We start from the raw sequence: 20,101 nt of genomic DNA, 5'->3' as shown, positions 1-20,101 counted from the left end.
ATCAAACGAAATTTTTACAACAATCTACTAAAGTTATGTAGCTTTGATTGGCGAAAAAAATGAGTTATGAAAATGAGATTTCCTGAAGAGAGCATCATATTCTCTACAAATTTAACAAAACTACGGCTCTTATTTTAACAACTTTAGTCCCACTCCCCTTAAAGGGCCAGTAAACAGGCTCCGACTTTTTTTTACACCATCTATACAAGCTCGGTTATTCGTAGATTAGACCGCAGTGATCACGTTTTCTCAATATCACAGCGCTGTGAACCGCACAGAGCCTCTATTTCGAAAAACAATTCCTGCGAATCCTTTCTACGCCTCACCGACCCCCTTGAACGCGCAGTGACGTCAACTCGGTGATCAGCGCCATGACGCAGCACGCAGCTCGCTGAAGAATCTCGCCGAAGCATCTCACTGAAGCAGCTCACCGATTGGTCTAAATCAGGTGTGAAAAAACAGTAGTGAAGTCAACGTCAGTTTTTGTTCCCACCCACAGCTATAAAACTGCCCCTTGTTTCTTGGAACTGTGGTGAAAGAACCAGCCTCGCAGTTGTCGCGTGCACGTGTACACTCCTCGGTCAACTACAGCGCCTGTGCGCACATAGGAACGTACTTCGCCCTTGACATGAGCAACAAGGGTAAAAAGCATTGCTCGGTCGTCGGCTGCAAATCGAGCGACTGGGCAGCGGAGAAGCATCGGCACCTGGTGCATCACGATGGAGCTCTGCGCGCTGCATGGCTGAAGCGAATCAACCATCCAGCCACGTACGTCGAGGACATGAGTGTTTGTGGGCGACACTTCACACCTGACGCTTGAATTGATTGATATGTGGGGTTTAACGTCCCAAAACCACCATATTGCTACGTAGCTGACGTATCAGCGGTCAGAAGACGACAACGAGGAAGTGGTCTGTCGGTTGTGCGTGCTGTCTTCCATCTTAGTCGACGCCATACGTATCAGTTTGAATATAGGTTTTAAATAGACACGCCTCGTGTCATTTTTACGTAACATCTTTGTGGTGGACGTGCTGGGTACAATATTGAATAACCTTAACCACTAGACCACCGCGGCGGGGCGGCACCTGACGCTTACACGGATGACCTGCGTCTGGTGCGGCCAACGGTAAACAAGCACCCTCGCTTCGCAGCAAGCGGAAGTGCGTTGCGACTGATCGAGTTCACCGATGACGTCAATCGCTGACGTGGTGTCACGTTGCCGAAGTAGGTAGAGTCACGACAATGGGCTACGCCTTCCCCTTTATGGAACGAAGAAGGGAGGTGAGGCTGCGCGAAAATTCCCAACCAGCTTAGACCATTGTTCTTACCCCTGTAACGTCTTTAATATAGCACGTATCCGCATAATCCTTGAGGCAGCATGTTCGCAATAGAAAACTGCCCCTATACCTCTTAAAAACCTATACCTCTATACCTCTATATCTCTTGACCGGCCCGTTAAGGTCATCGAAAAATGGCGTCGAAATGACATTTCGTCATGTGCATTGTTCTTGTACCGCACAAAAATGCCATATATTGTACCATATGGTTCAAGTCTGCTCGATGGTTTTAGTAGGATTTTGTTGCGCGTTAATAGATTGTTATAATTGTTTTCTTGCAACAGAGCGTCCCATGCGTGCGTTGTCTACAACAAAAATATTTTCGCAGCTGTTGTTTGTGTCTAGTCCGTTTGGGGTGGCAACGTTACTAACCTCTCAAAGATAAGGGCGTACTTATTTTTGTGATTGTTCAATTATCCATGGCTATCGTTAATAAAGAGCAACTTATGGCTGTTACGAATCTTAATTGCTCTGTGTGTGTGTGTGTGTATTACAGCTTTGCTCTGTCCTAACCTTACAAATAAATGGGCACATTGCGAACCTATTGCGTGCTAACAGCCCCAATGCTCTATATGTAAACGCTTATGATGGACGTCCAGGCAGGCTACTAAAACAGTGAGGTATGAACAATATTCCACAGCAGTACAACATAAATTTTGCATCAATTATACCTAAATACACTTTTGCGAGCGTCTATGCCACTTTATTAATGTCCGCACTAATGTAAGAGCACATACAAAAGTTATATCACAACTAAGTTCTCGCTACGGTGCGTTGATGCGTATATAATAAGGATCACTCGTTAACATAAATATGTGGATGGCCGCTTCATTGGAATATGCGTTGTGCCGTCCTGCGAGTCCACAGTTGACGGTGAATTGTTCTAAGAAGTCATTGTTAAATTAAGAACTACAAGCGGCGCTAAATTTGCAATCTGATCACAGGTAATACTATGCTACCATCAACACAAGGTCTCTCTAGTAATAAATTTACTGGCGATGACTTGTCCAAGATTATTTGCTGAGCATCATTCCAGCACGTTTTCAGTGCTTGTATTATATAGTAAAATCAATTCCTGCTAGAGGCCATATGTCATTCGCTTGTCCAACCCAAAAAACATTTATAAAAATTACTTGTCACAGTAGCTTAGCCCGTAAGTTGTCATGCTACTAAACGTGAGAGGGCACGTTTGATTCCGTACAAGTGAGCAGCTTTGTCGATGGCGTCCAGATGCAAAGAAACCGTGCCGCGGTACTTTATAGGCTAAAGTACTGAGCTCCTGAGCCACGGGTCACGGGATCGATTCCCGGCTGCAGCGGCTGCATTTCCAATGGAGGCGGACATTTCGTAGGCCCGTGTGCTCAGATTTGGGTGCACGTTAGAGAAACCAAGGTGGTCGAAATTTCCGGAGCCCTCCACTACGGTGTCTCTAATAATTACATAATGGTTTTGGAACGTTAAAACCCACATATCACTCAATCCAGATTCAAAGAACACCCAGTTGCCAAGATTTCGATGCGCAATGAGACCAAAAATACTTCAAATCAATATAGTATCCCTCACAATGGCTCCCACATAACGATTTTGTAGTCTTGCCTTGCAAAAATAACACACTAAAATTTGTTTTGAAAAACTTTTTTATTTATTTATTTACAAATACTGCTGTCTCACAGTTCGAGACATTGCAGGAGTGGGTCCATAGCAGTGAATACACATTAAACTAACAAAACACATGGCTTGGTAGTTCATTCAAAAAACTATTGGTGGGCAACTTTCGGAGAGAAACATCCAGATTATTCCACAATTCCACTGTGAAAGGCAAAAATGAAAACTTAAAACAATCTAGAAATGGCATGAAGGGTGTGATGTTAATGGGGTTTGACCTGCGAGTGTTTGCAACGGAGTTGGCAAAGGAAAAGGGCATGTCAATGGTGATTATCTTGTTAACGATTTTATGTAAAGTGCCAATACGCTCGCAAGTACGTCTGTGTTCAAGTGATTTGAGTGATAGACGTACAGCGTGTGACGAAGGCGAAAAATTGTGATCATAACGGTGATATATGAATCTTATTGCTTTTTTTTGAACACCTTCCAAGTGTGCTATGTCGCATGCGCAGTGAGGTGACCAGACAACGGAGGCGTATTCAAGAACAGGCCGTATCAGGGATTTGTATGCTGTTAGTTTGCATTCGTGAGTTGCATCTTTTAACGTTCGCTTCAAGAAGCCCAATTTTCGGAGCGCCTTCGAGAAGATTAGGTTTATATGTTTATGCCATTTTAAGTTCGGTGAGAATGTTACGCCAAGATACTTGTATTCGTTGACATGCCTCATGTTCTGGCCATAGGAAAAACGTAGGGGTTCCTTCTTGTTTGTGAATGTCATGCTTACCGTTTTGTTAAGGTTTAGTGCCATTTGCCACGTTGAGCTCCAGGTACGGAAAGAAGAAAAAACATTATTTAACTGTATTTGGTCACGGGAGGTACTAATACAAGAATAGAGGACACAGTCGTCGGCGTATAGACGGAGTTTGACCTTTGTATTTTTTGTTATTTCGACAACATCGTTGAGATAAATTAGGAAAAGAAGAGGCCCAAGGACCGAGCCCTGCGGCACACCTGATGTGACAGGGAGGGATAACACTTGAGACACTTGAGCCACTTGACACTTGAGACACTTGGAAGACACTTGAGCATTAGGAGCTTCAAAAGTAGAAAGTGATAGCACATTCATGCTCCATATAAGTGCGTCACCTTGAACCATGCCGCAAGTGAAGGTATGATTCGAACCATACCTTCACTTGCGGCATAGTTCGTGCGCTGAACCTAGGCCGTTTCACTCCCAGAGTGCATAACAGTTACGATGGACCCACTATTAGCCAACCGATTCCGGATATCTCAGGTTCCACGTGCACCAGAGCAGCTCAATCTTTGTAATGATAGGCACCCTTAATACAAATCTCACTGCATAATTCACAATTTCTGAAGCATGATGCAAATCTATAATGGTTCGTCACGCAGTATTACCCGCGTAGTGGACACTCCGTCCACTTTATGACATAGTATAGTCTTTCTTTAACGAAATAGTTTCAAGGATAGAGTTACTTGCCCAAAGAACGCATGATTGTGACCCAGAAGGTGGGCTTGTTCAGGCGTTGACAGTATTGCACTTTTCCTCTTGATAATAGGCTGAATCCAATAAACTCGTGCCAACCCGTAACAACGCCTTTTGCACGCGCTAACCTTTGAGGTCAGTCATGATGAATAACTCACTTTACCGAGGCCAGAGCACCACGCCACTTTGCGGATTAAGACCACTAAGAGAACAAAGTATGAGATAAAAAGGTGCGCCTTTAAAGCCGCCAGGCTCTTTGACCCTGACTAAGAAGCTGTAGCCTGCCAGGCCACTTTTGTTCTGACCCGAGCGGTCGTAGTTTTGACGTCCTTTGATGGATCGTTTTTTCTGTGCCATCCAATTGTGCGTATTTTTTGACACCGTTTTCATGACGAAATCGCGTCGTTGAAGTCTTGGTCGGTTAGACGAAAATACTTTCGTGCTATAAGGACGTGTGAGAACAGCCTCCAAAACTCCAGAACTTGGAGTGTACTCTACACAGAATTGTCTGTAGCGATGGCATTGCACTATGGTGGCTTTTGCCACGTTCCTTAATTTACTCAGTAAGTTCTGTCTTCATTTTTCCCAAATTCGCATGAAAAGTATGAAAATTTAGCAGACAGTTTCGGCACGGCTGTGGAAGTCGTGACTACATTCTGCATAACACGTTACAACTTGCAGAATTAAAATACTTCATGTGCATTATCCCTTCTATAATGCCTAAGTCCACAAATAAGCTAATTTCCCGTGTAAGCGCTAAAGAATTTCAGGCTACGTTTTCTGAACCTTTTTCCAGTGCCGTTTATCCCAGTGCCATACAGTATGGAAGGTGTCAGTACAGAGGAGCTTCCTTTTTACTGTATCTGCATTATGATTTTTTTCCAATTTATGCAATTGTCCTTCACATTTAGTCTTTATGTGCATTCGTGATGTCGTAACTTGCAGAGTAAAATTACACTGAAAAGCATATATGGTAGCTGGTGGCAGCTGCACACATGCTAGAGTGCCTTGAGGCCCTATACGCGCTAAAGCTTATAGGGCCTTCTCTGCGCAGCTAGCTACACGCTTCCTACGCAACCTGGACAGTTATGCTATTTATGTATATGTTGGAGAACGGGAGCTGACATGCCACGCATGCACATATATGACACTTCCGACACCCTCACAACAGCTCCGATGTTATCAAGCTGGTACTGCGATAAGCACTCGCCTTCTGGAACATTGCGATATGGTATTATAGTATATTATTATGCCGATAGCAGTTTATCATGGCTAATTCATTAATGAAACACCTCAGGATATCGTTCTCTAAGAAAAAAAGCACAATGTTTAAGACGTGCAGCAAGGAAGACCACATAGACAGGTAAAGTTAAGATGTGCATTAGTCAGTGAATGAACGCTCGTATGCCATTAAGAGAAGAGTAGTATGCAATTACTCACTTTTACTAGTTATGAAGACGACGTTTTTCTTACAGTAGTCAAAAAAATTTATCAGGATAAATACGCTCAAAGCTTTACTGAATCTGGTGCTAGAGGCGTCTAATGCAGGCGTTAAAGAATGGTTGCATATAGAAGTACACTAGTATATTAGGTTCCGCAAGGAAAACCTTTTGATAATATTCATGAGCCATTCTAGCGGGCATGGGTCCCAACAAAGTTTTTCCATTTGCTCTGTATGCTATAATTACCAGGTTGAATTCCGCAAGCTGGAAGAAGAACTACAAAAAGTCGAAGGAAAGGCGGTGTACCTTGGAATGGAGTTCATGGAGTGCGCGGCTAACCAGCTTGCCTCCTTGTTCATGCCGCGTGTGCAGAGGGATGGCATTGTGCGAGCCAAACTGGCTGCTATTTTGAAGCGGCTCTTCGTAGTCTTGTTAGAAGTCGACCTCTACCAGTTCTGGCCCAGCTTCTGCAAGCACTTCTTTTCGTTGTTTCCATTTACAAGCAGTGGCAGGATGAAGAACGTCATCAATGATATTGACAGTTTTATTATGTAAGTTTATTTATTGCATCACTGCTCACGCTTGTCAGAAAATCAAGTGGCAGTGCTGGCTGGTCTAATAAAAGGGAAAAAGCATATTATTTACCAGCTGAGAGCATAGTTATTCACAGCGATTGCTTACATGAGTGAAATTTTTCACACCAAACATCCCTTGCCGGAATGAATGATAAACCTCCCGAAAGGGTGAGCAGGTGTTGTGCCCTTCCAGGTGGCAGTTGCCAGCTTGCTCTCTCCCTCTTTCCTCTGTGTCTTTGTGTATGCAAGTGAAATAATAATAATAATAATAATAATAATAATAATAATAATAATAATAATAATAATAATAATAATAATAATAATAATAATAATAATAATAATAATAATAATAATAATAATAATAATAATAATAATATAACAGAGGCACAGAGAAATGCGACGGGATGACTCGACTGAAAGTTCAATGAGCTGAATGATGAAAAACAGCGTATGACCCTGCAGACGTGCATTTAGAAGTCATGACTGTAGCATCTGGTATTCAATATATTTTATTTAACAGTTGTCTAAGACAAACTGTCTCTACTTCGGTAAGAGGAGAGCAGTCGCCTCGAGTAGGGCAGTGTAATATGTAATGGCACGTATGGCATTTCTCGATATAAAACAGCACATAGGCAATACAGGGGTGATTGTGAAAATATTTTTTCATCGTATCAATTTCTATGCAAGAACTTATAAGAGCATCAATTCACTGTGTACATTAATAAACATGAAGTGTGTAATGCTTACGTCATTGCCAACCTCATATCAAAAAAGAAAGTAGTCTGCATCGGTGCAGAGCCTCTCAAACTGCATGTTCGTTGCAACAAAACTGCTAGGAAGAGCACAGAGCATTTATTGTTAATGAAGTTGCGTGCTTCTTTTACGTCTTCACAAAGGGGCTTTATTTTGTCGCAGCCCATTTCACCAGCACAAAATTACTCTGATGCTGTCTATCCCTAGTGTTTCAGTACCACGAGATAAAAGTGACAGGGTGCCTGAAGAATAATCTAAGACTACTCGAAGACAGAAGCCATGTTCTATTTTTCCTCAGAAGACGTATTGTTCCTCACGCCAACTTTATACCTATCTCATACTAATGTGACTTTTCGCTGCCTCAATGTAAGAAGACATTACAGACTTCTTGAATGTGGTCTTGTCTTTCGCTGCCTCCGCCATTGGTCCCGATTTCTCCAAGTGACGTTGAATTGTGTGACTTTATTGTGTGACTTCGTGTTACATGCCCTAAAATTTCCATCACGAATTCGCGAGATCTTTTACGTCATTGGGTTGTACCATTGCGAACGTGATCGCAATTATGATTATGGTTACTTGTATCCCTCATGGTCACGCCACCGACTCAAGACACAGGCTGTCAACTTTCACGTTTCGCGAGGCCTTTAATGGCCATCTCCTACAAGTTTTTACTCTGTCAGGATAATCATGTATTTATTTTCTTGAGACACACTTGTCACGCGTCCTATGGCTTCAATGCTCTGCCATTTAAAAAATTATCAAGCGAAAAGGCGCAACATCGAAACCTAAACCTAACCGAGTGGGCTGTCAGGGTACTGAATACTACTTCACTAGCCACGTCTGTGCTTGCAAGGTTGAAATGTTGCAAGGTGCGCAAACGCACCAACTCACAGTACTAAAACTACGAAAGCCACGAAGAGCTGACGCTCAGCGGAGAAGTTCCCCCGCCACACCTTGTCCGTCACTCATCCTGCCAATTTTTCGAATCGTTATAGCTGTCGGTAAAAGACTTCTTCAAGTCAGACACCATTGGAGGTCTGCAAGCATTTCCGGTCCGACAAGGCAGATTACATCTTGGCCCCTGCTTGTCCGGTTCCTCATAACGCCACCAAATAGCACGACGTGTCCAGACAATTGGTATGTGGGGTTTAACGTCCCCAAACGACCATATGATTATGAGAGACGCGTGTCGAGACTGTTAAAGTTTGTGTCTGTGGCTATCGGCTAGCATGCTTTCTGAAAGTTCTTTGTCGGGAAATCAAGGCTTTTTTGTTATGTCATGAAAGAAAAAGCATAATATTCTGGAGTGCAGTATTACTGATAAGATGGAATAATATTATCAGCCAAGTAGTAATAACAGCACACAAAAAAACGTTTGCCCAAGTCCATCTTGCGCCAGGGCCTGAATGCAAGCGGGTCGTTTAACGCAACATCGTCAAAGAGCTCATCTCACAAAACTCTCGGCGTCGGTGTCAGCGTCTTTGGTTGTGAGCGAAAAATCTTCATCTCTGCGCGGCCGAAAAATTCAGAATCATGCAAATAAATGCTGTCGCGTTAAACTCTCAAAAGAGAAGAAGGGTGCTTAATCTTGTTTTTATATTTCTGGATTCTCGTGCCAGCCTTTCTGCCACACCGCACAAGGTCATCTCTGACCTTTTCTTTCTTCACTGTTCAATCTCGTCGATGTTCCTGGCACTACTTAGCTAATAAAATAAATCATAAATGAATCTGATTAGAAACAAGGATTGAACGCAAATTATTTGCGTGCCAAGCAGTTTTCTACCACACAGCCACGTCTGTGCTTGTGAATACCGGGGAATAACTGCCTCTGCCTAGTAATGCAGAGAAAGTAACTTTCATGTTTTAGCCTAACGCACGCGTCCTCTTACATGGTTCAAAACACAACATGAATTATTGCCGTAATAACACGTGGTACAAGCGTATGTTACCATAGAGTGTCGAAAGATGGGGTAATCATTACGGCTTCACGGCTTGAATCCAGTCACCCACTACAAAAAGCGCATGTGCTACTGAACCCTTAAGGCCACATAGTTGGGGCATAGCAAGTTGGAAAAGATTTCACACAGTAAGTGGTTGAAGTACCCACTATTGACAGGATGTGACTGTCGCGTTCAACTCTTAAAAGAAAAGAAGGGTTCCCCAATCTTGTTTTCATATTTCTGAACCCCTCGTGCCAGTTTTTTTTTTCATTCCGCACAAGCTCACCACTGACCTCTTCATCCTTCACCGTTCAGTTTCATCGATGTTGGTGGCACAACATAGCTGATCGCCTTAGATTGCCTCGATGACCTCGCTCAACGCGTGCATCGAGGTACTCTAGCATGGTGAGTGAACTGAATCTACACAGCCAGGAAACTCTGCGAATCGACGTAGTGTTCACATTGATGGAAACAGAAAGATGTGAAACTGGATTGAGCCATAGACTGTAAAAGTCTTCTCAGAGTATAGGCTGAGATAGGGGAAGTGTAAGCTTGCGGGAAACGAGACCGTCTCACCTATTCAAGCCGCGGAGTACAAATTAAGTTTTTTTTTACAGCGAAAGCTGCTTTATGATCAAAACTTGTGTTACGCGCAGTGCCGTAGATGTCCGCCAACGCCGGTGTTCATAACCACTATCGGGAATTAAGAAGAAATAAACTTGTACTAAGAACACAGCGGGGCTCGAACCCAGATTCACCACGTGCCAGCCCAGTATTATACCACTGAGCCACGTTGGTGCTTGAGACTTGTTCCGAAACTTGCCTTAGGCAGGCTTGCTGTTGGGTAAGGAATAGCGTTTGAGTAATAAAACGTTTTAAAGCTACAAAAGCACACAAGGCGTCACACAATGTGAATAGCGTAACGAGTGAGTCTTACAATGCTCCAACTCATTAAACAATTGTTTTTGATCACCTAATAAAGTATGGAGCATACCCACTTCAGGCAAGATTCCTCATCGTCGTCAGCCACTGCATGAACAATTAGTCCAAAAAAGTATCAGATCCCATGGACGTTCAGTGGGAATCGATGATATGCGAAGCATGAATGAGGAAGGTTGATATGTAAATGAGCGCAACGTCAGGAGGAAGAGCTCTATTATGCCTAACATAACTTCCATGTCGTTATTATTATGTTTGGACGTGTCATTTACATTCATCCACTATTCACGTCATGGGATACCAAATTTAATATATGTGGAGCTAGTGAAACGGACGTGAGCGCAATATGAGTATAGGCTACAGTCATGTTTTACATCACACGCATGTCATGATTTTCATGTTTTCCCAGTCACATACCGGCGTCGTCGATTCACGTCCAGTAATATGAAATTTGGCATACGTGACGCTTGCGAATCTGGGGTGAGCGCATTATGAATGGTCCAATATACTCCGATGTAACGTTGACGCGCATGCACGCTGGGCGCAGCGACGCCACGTGAGCGAAACACGAGCACTCTATAATCTGATGCCATGCGTGACCGACGCGACCTGCGTCCGTCAGCGTGGCCCGGAAGCAACCGGAGCGAAAGATGACATGCTGCATTTAGCACCGATGACATTAACCTTACATCAACGCGTCTGCCTCTCTTCCTGAAGGAGGGACGCCGGGTGCTCAAACGCGCATGCGTCAAAGCAACTCAGCTTGGCGCACGCTTGCGAGTAAATGGCAGGCAGATCAGCGCCAGGCATGGCATCACCGGCGTGACGCGACGAAACGAACACCGGCGAGCCCGCACGCTAAGTTTCTTGAGTTCGGCATTTATTCATGGTCTTTCATGACACGCATCTCATTATTGTCATGCTTGCACCAATCACATAGCTGCGTCATCCATTCACGAGACGTAATACCAAGTTTGGCATCTGTGAAGGTAGCGAAATGGCCGCGAGATTATCATGAGTGTGGCATGTAGTCATGTTGTTATATGACACGCATGTCATGGTTATCATGTTTGGCCATGTCATTTACTTATGTCATTCGTTCGCGTCACGTATACTGAATTCGGTACATGTGAAGCCAGCGAAATGGCCGTGAGTGCATCATGAGCGTAGCAGGTTGTGATGTTGTTGCATGATACGCATCTCATGATTAGCATGTTTGCACCCGGCACATACCTTCATTTTACACTCATGTCCCATAGTGACAAACTTGGTATTGGAGAAGCTAGCGAAACAGCTAGCTTCGCATGTAGCTTTGCATATGTCATGTTGCTACATCACACGCATCTCATGATTATCATGTTTGTACCAGTCACCTAGCTTAATCATTCATTCACGTCCCATAGTACGAAATTTGGTATATGCTAAGCTAGCGAAACAGCCGCGAGCACTTCATGAGCTTTGCATGTGTACATGTTGCTACATCACACGCATCTCATGATTATCATGTTTGCACCAGTCACCTAGCTTCGTCATTCATTCACGTCCCGTAGTACCAAACTTGGTACATGCAAAGCTAGCGAAACGGCCGCGAGCGCATCATGAGCGTGGGGTGTGGTCATGTTGTTACATGACACGCATATCTTGATTTTCATGCTAGGGTTTGCCGCTTGTGTTAGCCATGCAGTCATGTCATACCATACCAGTTTTGCAACATGTCACGTGAATGACACTACCGCAAGAGCAGCAAGATCATGAAATGTAAATCATGACATTCATTACAGACATTTCACGATTTTCATGTTTTCACTTGTCTCTTATGCTCGTCAAATAGTTATGGTGTGCCATACCAATTTTCGTATCGACCCATTATTGGAACGGCCAGGAGAACTAAATGTCATAGATAGATAGATAGATAGATAGATAGATAGATAGATAGATAGATAGATAGATAGATAGATAGATAGATAGATAGATAGATAGATAGATAGATAGATAGATAGATAGATAGATAGATAGATAGATAGATAGATAGATAGATATGCTCAAAGTCGTGGAAGTTCGCTAAGGAATGCTTCGCATTTCAAATTTCTTGCACGTGTTTAGGGAACACAACACTTCTCAAAAGAATGACGAAGCGTAGCATTGCTAATGCTCGTGTACTAACCAGAAATATTTATAACTAGTGGGAGCCCCGCAATTGTTCTTGCGGCAGTTACTTGATGGGTGTATAGAAAAGGCTCTGTGCATAGCTTTCGTTGTGACAGTGCTGCGCCATCAGTGAAAGCTTGGCGTTTTTGTAGCGGTGACGAACGCGCCAAAATATACAAGTTGTTTGACGGAGTTGTTAGGGTGAATAAAGTAATTGCTTGAACCATTGGTGCACACTCGTGGAAGCTTGCTCCTGCACCCCGACATGAACACCCACACTTCGAATATAAGTTATAGGCATCTATGATGGTCTAAATAAAGTTAGGTCGATTCCTAAAGGCGAGGCTGTATATACGTATGAATAACTCGCGTGACGAAGGGTTTACCCAATAGTTCTTCCAACGCCTCAATTGAATCAGGTGGATTAAAATTGGGGATTTGAAAAAAAATTATTCGCACGTCCTAGTAATTGAGCCTTCCTTCGTGCTTTTGAGTAACGACGACAACGATAATTTTTATTGCTTGATTTCAAAACTAGGTCTCAGAAAAAACCATAGTAGCGTAACAGTATTTTCTGTGATAAATGTTGAACATGTGGATGCTGTTCACAGCAGCTACTGAGCGGAAACCGTTCCATGTCGCAGAAACGAAATCAGCGACCATTTACAAGACAATGGAGAAATAACCTTCATACAAGCATACAAGGAGAAGATAGATGAATCTACAAGAAACGAAGACTACACTTATCAGCGTGAGTTGAACAATTTTAGTGAAGCGCCAAACCCAAAAGAGGAAGTTTTCGATCAAGAGTTTTGTGAGAGATGATCATATAGCGCATCTCTGGAGTGTATGAAGTCGTGAGAAAAGTTAGATTGTACACCTTTTTGAACCAGACAGCTTATTACTTCCCTATTGAAAAAAAAACGAATGGTCGGCATGGTGTAAACTACAACCCAGTATTTTAGAGGATTAATGCAGTGGCTGAATGCTGGAAAAGGTCCACCTTGGCGCATGGTGGGATATGGTGGGTGCTGCAGTGCTGGCAACGCTTGAGCGCGAAATGGCGACAGAATCACAGTGACGAGCTGCCACAAAAAATAAAAAAATTGTATAAAAACGATGTAAAAATAATACCCGTCCCGTGAAAAAAAAAACTGCAACGGAGGATCGAATGTGCAAACTGTGGATCCCCATTCGGAGACACTAACCACTGCGCCATAACAACATGACATACGTCGTGTGTTAAATAGCTGGTTAACATATAAGTTTATGGTTCAACTTCAGTTTTGTTTGTCGTGTACTCGACATAGACGAGATATGCACCTTCTACTAAAATTTGCACATTTATTAAACACAAGCAACAGCTGCATGTAACGATTGCCACTGCGATAATGGCACCAGCACTGTGTTTTTTTTTACAATTCACAATCGCACTATAAAAAAAAAACCAAGTGGACTGGCGAGCAGCTGCAGTTTACTGGCAGGGTCTACAAAGTTCAATATCCGTTTCGCACTCGTTTCAAAGGACAACATCTGCTCGCACTTTATGACGCCTCTACGCTCATTCTATATATACGCTCACCTAATTTAATTGATTGAGTAGTGGCATGCTTTTCGCGCAACGTAGAGGGCAGTCGTGCCAGTGCACTGCTGCAGCTTTTTCGCTATAGGAACAACTACATAACGGCTTGGCCAAAACAAATGCAGTGTGCCGGAATTATTACGCTATCACATTGCTTCCACAAGCATACGAATTGCCGAGTCTGTGTTCTCGCATAAAAGCTAGGGAAGTGCCGGTGAGTGCGACCGGCGGCTGTCGGTGAGGGGAGACGTACGTTCTCTGGGAGTGCTGTAATCACGTCGCATTGATGTTTGTTGCTTCTTGCGCGGACACCGTACACAATAAAAATGCTTCATTTAGGTTAATTGATGCCATGGCTGTTGTGTACAGATCCAAGCTTGATACACTATATAAATTGCCCGCCATTATAAGCCCCCCCCCCATCATCTGCTTACTGCTTCCCAGCAATATCGCAATGGTGGGAAGAGCTTCTCAGCTTAGTGCACCATGTGGCCCACCATTATCAGCACCACCCACCATCAGCTTAGTGTTTCCCAGCATTATCGCAATGGTGGGCAGAACGTCCCACGATTGCCCACTATCAAGCCTCTACTTTCCACCATCGTTTCCACTTTACCTATCTTCTGTACACCATACCACCCAATATGTCCCGCCATTTCCACCATAATTTTCACTACGTCCCACCATATCTATCATAATATCCATCATACCCACTATTATTTCCACTACGCCCACCATGTTTTCCAGTATCCACCAAGGCAGTTTTTTCGATAGGGTTGCTTGTTGTAATTTGCTGCCAGATGAAATTGCCATTTCCATTGGGTGAGCTACTGCGCTGACCTTTTTGGTGGGCGTTGACTCGAGCTCTACTTCTGACCTGGAGAGGTGTAGCAGTCAGCTTTCAAGTACTGGCTTCTCTCTGTCGTAGGAATTGAACCTTCTTCACTAGTCTTATGTCATTTTGCTTGCTCTGAAATTTTGCATTTAGGGAGCAGCATCGAGTTTCTTTAAATTAAGTTGAGGAAACTCTGGCGCTGCGATGGTTCAGTGACCATGGAAATGATGGGTAGTACATCGATTTGCCTATCCTTTGAACTTGCCGGCAGCGAATCGCACTTGTGGCTTCGTTTATTGCTGTGTTTCGGTTTTGTTTTGAAAGAAAAAGCGAACCCTTTTGAGCATCGTGACCCGATTTGGAGTGATAAGCCTAAAAGAATAAGGTGGTTAAGCGCAACCACTGGACATTTGCTCATTTCTTTTTTTTTGTGTGAGAAAGCAGCTAGCTCCACGCCAAACGAACAGACACGGAGCCAGGAAATATTAGTTTAGGTAAATTCGTGTACTACCCATCCTTCTTATGCCCGCTGAAGTGCCTGCGCTGAAGCTCCCATATATACCATCCAGAATTCCCTCTAGTATACATTTAGGAAACTCTATGGGTAGCAGTACCTTAAGCGAAGAGTAAGAGCTGTGGCAGGCGACTGTTGTTAGTTTACCCAAACTGATATTGTCGTAACACTGTGTTGTTGGGCATATAGACTTCACAAACAGTGAGTGCACAAAAATCACAGCATATCCGCAGAGTGAATGATCGTGAGTGGGGTTACGTCTCTGTCAGTCCGTCTGCGCTTCCATCCTTTCATTCGTACTTGCTTCCGTCAGTCCGTACGTCTGTTTGTGCGTCCATCCGTCTGTCCATGCGTCCAACAGTGTGTCTGTCCGCCGTGCGTCCGTCTGTGTGTCCATCTGTTCGTCCGTACACCTGTCTGTCCGTCCGCGTGTCCATCCATCCGTCTGTCTGCTTGTTTGTCTCTCCGTCCATGCGCCATCCGTTCAACTAGTGAACATGCCAAGTATCGCCATCTTTCCTTTTCTCATGATATATTCATTATAAAGAAGTACCGCCATCCAGCGCACGTTCCAAGGACTGAACGAGAGAGGTGGCTACCTACTACTACTACTACTACTACTACTACTATACTACTATTACTACTACTACTACTACTACTACTACTACTACTGCTGCTACTGCTGCTGCTCCTACTACTACATACATCCTGGACGCACGAAGCATGACTTAAAGATCTTCGCCCCTAAAATACCACAGCATATACACGAAGTTAATGATGATAAGTTGGGCGACGCGTCCATTACTCCGTCAGCATCCGTCCGTCTCTGCGTTCATCCGTCCGTGCGTCGATCTGTACGTCTGCCTATGCATCCGTCCCTGCGTTTGTCCAAGCGTCCGTCCTTTCCTCCGTCCATGCATCTGTCCATCAGTCTGCGCATTCGTCCACTGTGCATCTTTCTGTTCATCAGTCAATCCGTGCATCCGTTTGTCTGTTCATTCATCTGTCTGTGCGTTCATTCGTGCGTTCGTTTATCCGTGCATCCATCCGTCCGTCTACGTGTCTATCGTTCCGTGCGTCCATTCATGTATCTCTGTCTCTCAGCCCGTTCGTCAATCTTGAGAACATTCCAAGCACCACTAACTCATATTTTGTCATCATATATGCATAATACAGAAGTACCACCATCCAGCAGATATTCCAAAGACTAAACGAGAAGTCGCTACATGCTACTACGACGACAACAACTACCACTTCTACATACATCGCCGACGCACGACAAACGGCTTAAGGAGCTTCGCCACTAAAAACTATGAGCCATCTACTCGAAGAAAACCTTGATGGGATCCAAAGATGCAGCGGGGCGCACGGCGTTGACTCTGTTGAAACAGGCGCCGACGCGGATGCTGAAAGAACGGTTTGAAGCAAAACTCGAACTTTCGTTTACTCGAGTAAACGTTTGTTTGAAACGCAGACACGGGAGGCGAAACGCATTGAAGACGTTTGCGCTCCCCGCTCAGCTTCTTTGGGTCGCGTCTCGTCCGTGTTACCCGCGCGTCATCAGTACTCTCGAACACGATTGGTGTTCTTGACTCACACCTTGTCGCTGTCGCTGATCTTACACTACCTACACTTGCGTTCAGCTTCCCTAGCTCACGCCTCGGCGGTATTGACGTCGCCATTCACGAATGCAATCAGCTTCGCTAAACCTCGCAACGCCGACGACAGATGGAAAACCTACGCTGAAGCATGCCACAACCGCGTCCTACCCGTCGGCGCGATCATGCGGCAGCAGTGAAGCGCTGTACACATTGTCGGCGCCGCGGGATTCTTTCTCATGGAGGAAGGAAGGGTAGGAGAGCGCATGCTCAGCTGGCACTCTACGTGAAAAGTGTTGAGAAAACGACATCACGACTGCCATATTCGCGGAGAACAAAGGTGGCATCGCTATGGTTAAGTGTTGTGCAGTGTAGCTGGTCTAGCAGTGAGCGGCCGCGGCTAACGACAGCATGTGTGCCTCCGCAGATCTCGTGCTGAGCCGTGGCGAACAACATCTGTGCACTGCGCCGCATTACTAATTACGCAATGTTCTCCTGGCATTTACTGTACTCTCAGCAACGTTTACGAAACCTTTCGTCCACCAATGGGCATGAAGAGTGTGTAGAACGAGCGCATATTCATGTGTCGTGCAAATGATGACGCGGATGAAGCATTCCAAGAGTTCAGCGAAATTGCGTTGGGCACCATGACGAATCGGAAGTATGGCGAACGTATTGCAGGTCAGTGACAATTGGGCAGTGCTCCTGTTTGTGGGGACAAAAGAAAATGTTGTGCCCAGCATGACGCATTGAGAACCATGTGCATAAACCTAGTTTCGTCTTCAGTATGTGTACAGTAGCAACTTCCATATGCTTAATAAAACACCTTCTCTGTTCCGCTTCTTATACTCGTCCCCAGCATTGCAATCTCAGCGTTAGAGCAACCGCGTTCAAGTGTCACTTGCAGCGTGCTCAAAGTCACCATGGTCGAAGAATGCTGACGCCGGTGAGTTTCACGTGGAACACGGGCACAGTAGCTGGATGCTGGGTCGACCGCGTGGCGGAATGCAACAGTAGGAGGCGCACGACCGATCGTGCTGCCTGTACAGTTGCATGCTGAATTAATGACGTGAAAACACTCGCTGTTGTCGGTGCATCTCGCACGCGTTCTCAGGTGCTTGCTTCGTTGCCGGTGAGCTGTTACTCGCTGTTTATACCCGGACGAAATGGTTTTGCCGAATGTGTCGCGCTGACCTAGAGGGTTGAGCACCGTTCCACCAGTTTCGGAGCGTCATGACACTCGCGCTGCGCAGCCCACGTGCTTTCCGAACCGGAGAGAGAGTCGTGCCTTCTGCTTAACATTCGGATGTAAAGAGCTGAGGAGAATTCGCCCTGTCAATGTGGTCGACTTCCGGCTTCACGACGGCTTCACAAATGACATCAAGGCCTCTGCTAAGTTTTTTGCTTCCTCCATGTTTTCTCTCGAGCTTGGCGCCACGCGTGAATTGCACCATAAGGCGTGCATGCGCTGGCTCACAGCTTCTTTTCGCCGACAGATGGAGAGAGGTGGCGCGGCTGAGATGATGCCCACGGGTTAAGTGGGCTCGAGCGTTGCGCATGGTGGAGAGGGTGAGGCGAGGAAGAGCTGACACGCGGCGAGCACGCGGGAGCGTCGTGGTGCGGACAAAGCGACAGCGTTACACGCTAGTCAAAGAGCTCCTTTGCCTCTATTAAGGAGGCAATTCTTCTTCGTCGATAGTCGCTAAGTAATTCTAACATCTGAGGCAGCATTTCTGATTGTCCTTATTGAAAAATTGATGAGAAATGGGTGTTATAGTTGCATGAGGAGTTTCAAGATTGTGTAGTTCAGATTGCAATCTGTAGCTACAAGAGTGGTGTTCATAGAAAACTCGACTGGGGCACCTGCCTTCTCGGAGCGTAAGACGGCGATAACTGCTTTATCCTTCGGCCTTGAAATGCTTCAGGGCCATAAAAGATATTCTGTTCGAGTGAACGATACCACGTGTTATAGGTCAGAAGAAGCGCTCTGGAAGCTCAGAGCCGAATATAAGAGGCGTACCTGTGGTACCATCCTTGACACATGGATGAGCTTCAATGCCACGCATCCCATGTTTCACTTCTATGAAATGCGGTCCTGCACAGGAAAAGAAGTATAAGTTTACAGCATGAAGATATAATTAAGTACGCCTCCCATCGATCAGAAAAAATTTGACCACCACGTGGTGGTATAGAAATCTCACCTACGTTGCCATGAATTGCATCTCCGTGAAACAAACGAAAATTCAGCACCAGTTACTTAAGAACCGCAGAACACCTACAGTAGTTGAATAGCTTGGCTAGTTGCGTCATGTTTGCTAAGCGTGGAGCGAACATAAAACCCTAATCCTCCCAAACGGCGCCACGTTCCCTTTGTTGTTGTTGGTGGTGGTGGTGTTGTTGTTGTCGTTGTTGTTGTTGTTGCTGCTGTTCACCTATCAACCGTGGCACACACACATACTGGGAGATTGGCCCAGAATCCAGTGGTTTTATAAATTACCATGAAGTTTTTGTTCTCTTTATAATCGTTAATTTATTTATCTGCGTTACTCCCAATGACTCAAAATTTTTATGAAGATAGTATTACTTTCCTCACGGCAATCAATATACGGTATACACTGTATATACAGTATACACTGCTTGGCTGCTGGTTATGAGCCATTGCGGATCTTTCAGGGCAGGGCTTCAAGGGGTTGAAGAGGGTGGAGAAGCATGTTTGTGTTGGAACAAGAAAGTTGTTGTGGTGGGGGCTTCCGGATGAAGTTACATTCTTCAAACACACGCGCGGGAACTTGAACAGCATAGTGCGCAATATTTCTTTGAGGTGAAAGAACGAGTGCAGAGAGAGGGAAAAAAAGAGTAAGGTATAGTATGACACAACTCAACACGAGCGCTCGTGTTGTGTCGTCCTATTTTGCCCTTGTATTGGTTAGCGCTTAATACGGTTTCATACCTTACTAACAATTCTTCATGTTTTCCTTCTTAGATACAATGGAAACGAGGAATAGCCAGTGAGGCCAAAAAGAAAAGCCCAGTAATTGAAAAAAACACAGAAGGAACGGCGAAAAAAAGCCCACATTGAACAAAATAAAAATAAAATGAACATGTGCAAAACAAGGACGAAAACAATGAGATGAAGGAAAAACAAATTAGGAAAATGAGATAAAAGTTTATCAATAAAAATAAGTAAAGGATGAGGCCTACATCTTCACTTCCTACAGCTTTGGGATTGCGAGAGCTAAGCTGCCTCACTACAAATCCTATTAAACTTTCGATTTACACGATAATTAGCGCTCGGTCGCTTCATCCCGAAGTTTGTTTATCTTACT

General features: G+C 44.5%; 1 protein-coding gene across 1 annotated transcript in view; it reads left to right on the top strand.

Moving 5' to 3' along the window:
- LOC142764773 (cytochrome P450 2C20-like) overlaps window positions 1-20,101 on the top strand; it is a 115,918-nt gene that overhangs the window by 64,327 nt on the left and 31,490 nt on the right. Inside the window, exons 5-6 of the mRNA XM_075865296.1 lie at window positions 6,141-6,442; window positions 12,891-12,997. Coding sequence (XP_075721411.1) covers window positions 6,141-6,442; window positions 12,891-12,997 — 409 coding nt within the window. The remainder of the gene's footprint in view (window positions 1-6,140; window positions 6,443-12,890; window positions 12,998-20,101) is intronic.

Source organism: Rhipicephalus microplus, chromosome 6, assembly GCF_043290135.1.
Source record: "Rhipicephalus microplus isolate Deutch F79 chromosome 6, USDA_Rmic, whole genome shotgun sequence".
Classification (NCBI taxonomy): domain Eukaryota; kingdom Metazoa; phylum Arthropoda; class Arachnida; order Ixodida; family Ixodidae; genus Rhipicephalus; species Rhipicephalus microplus.
This window is presented reverse-complemented; position numbering and strand designations above follow the sequence as displayed.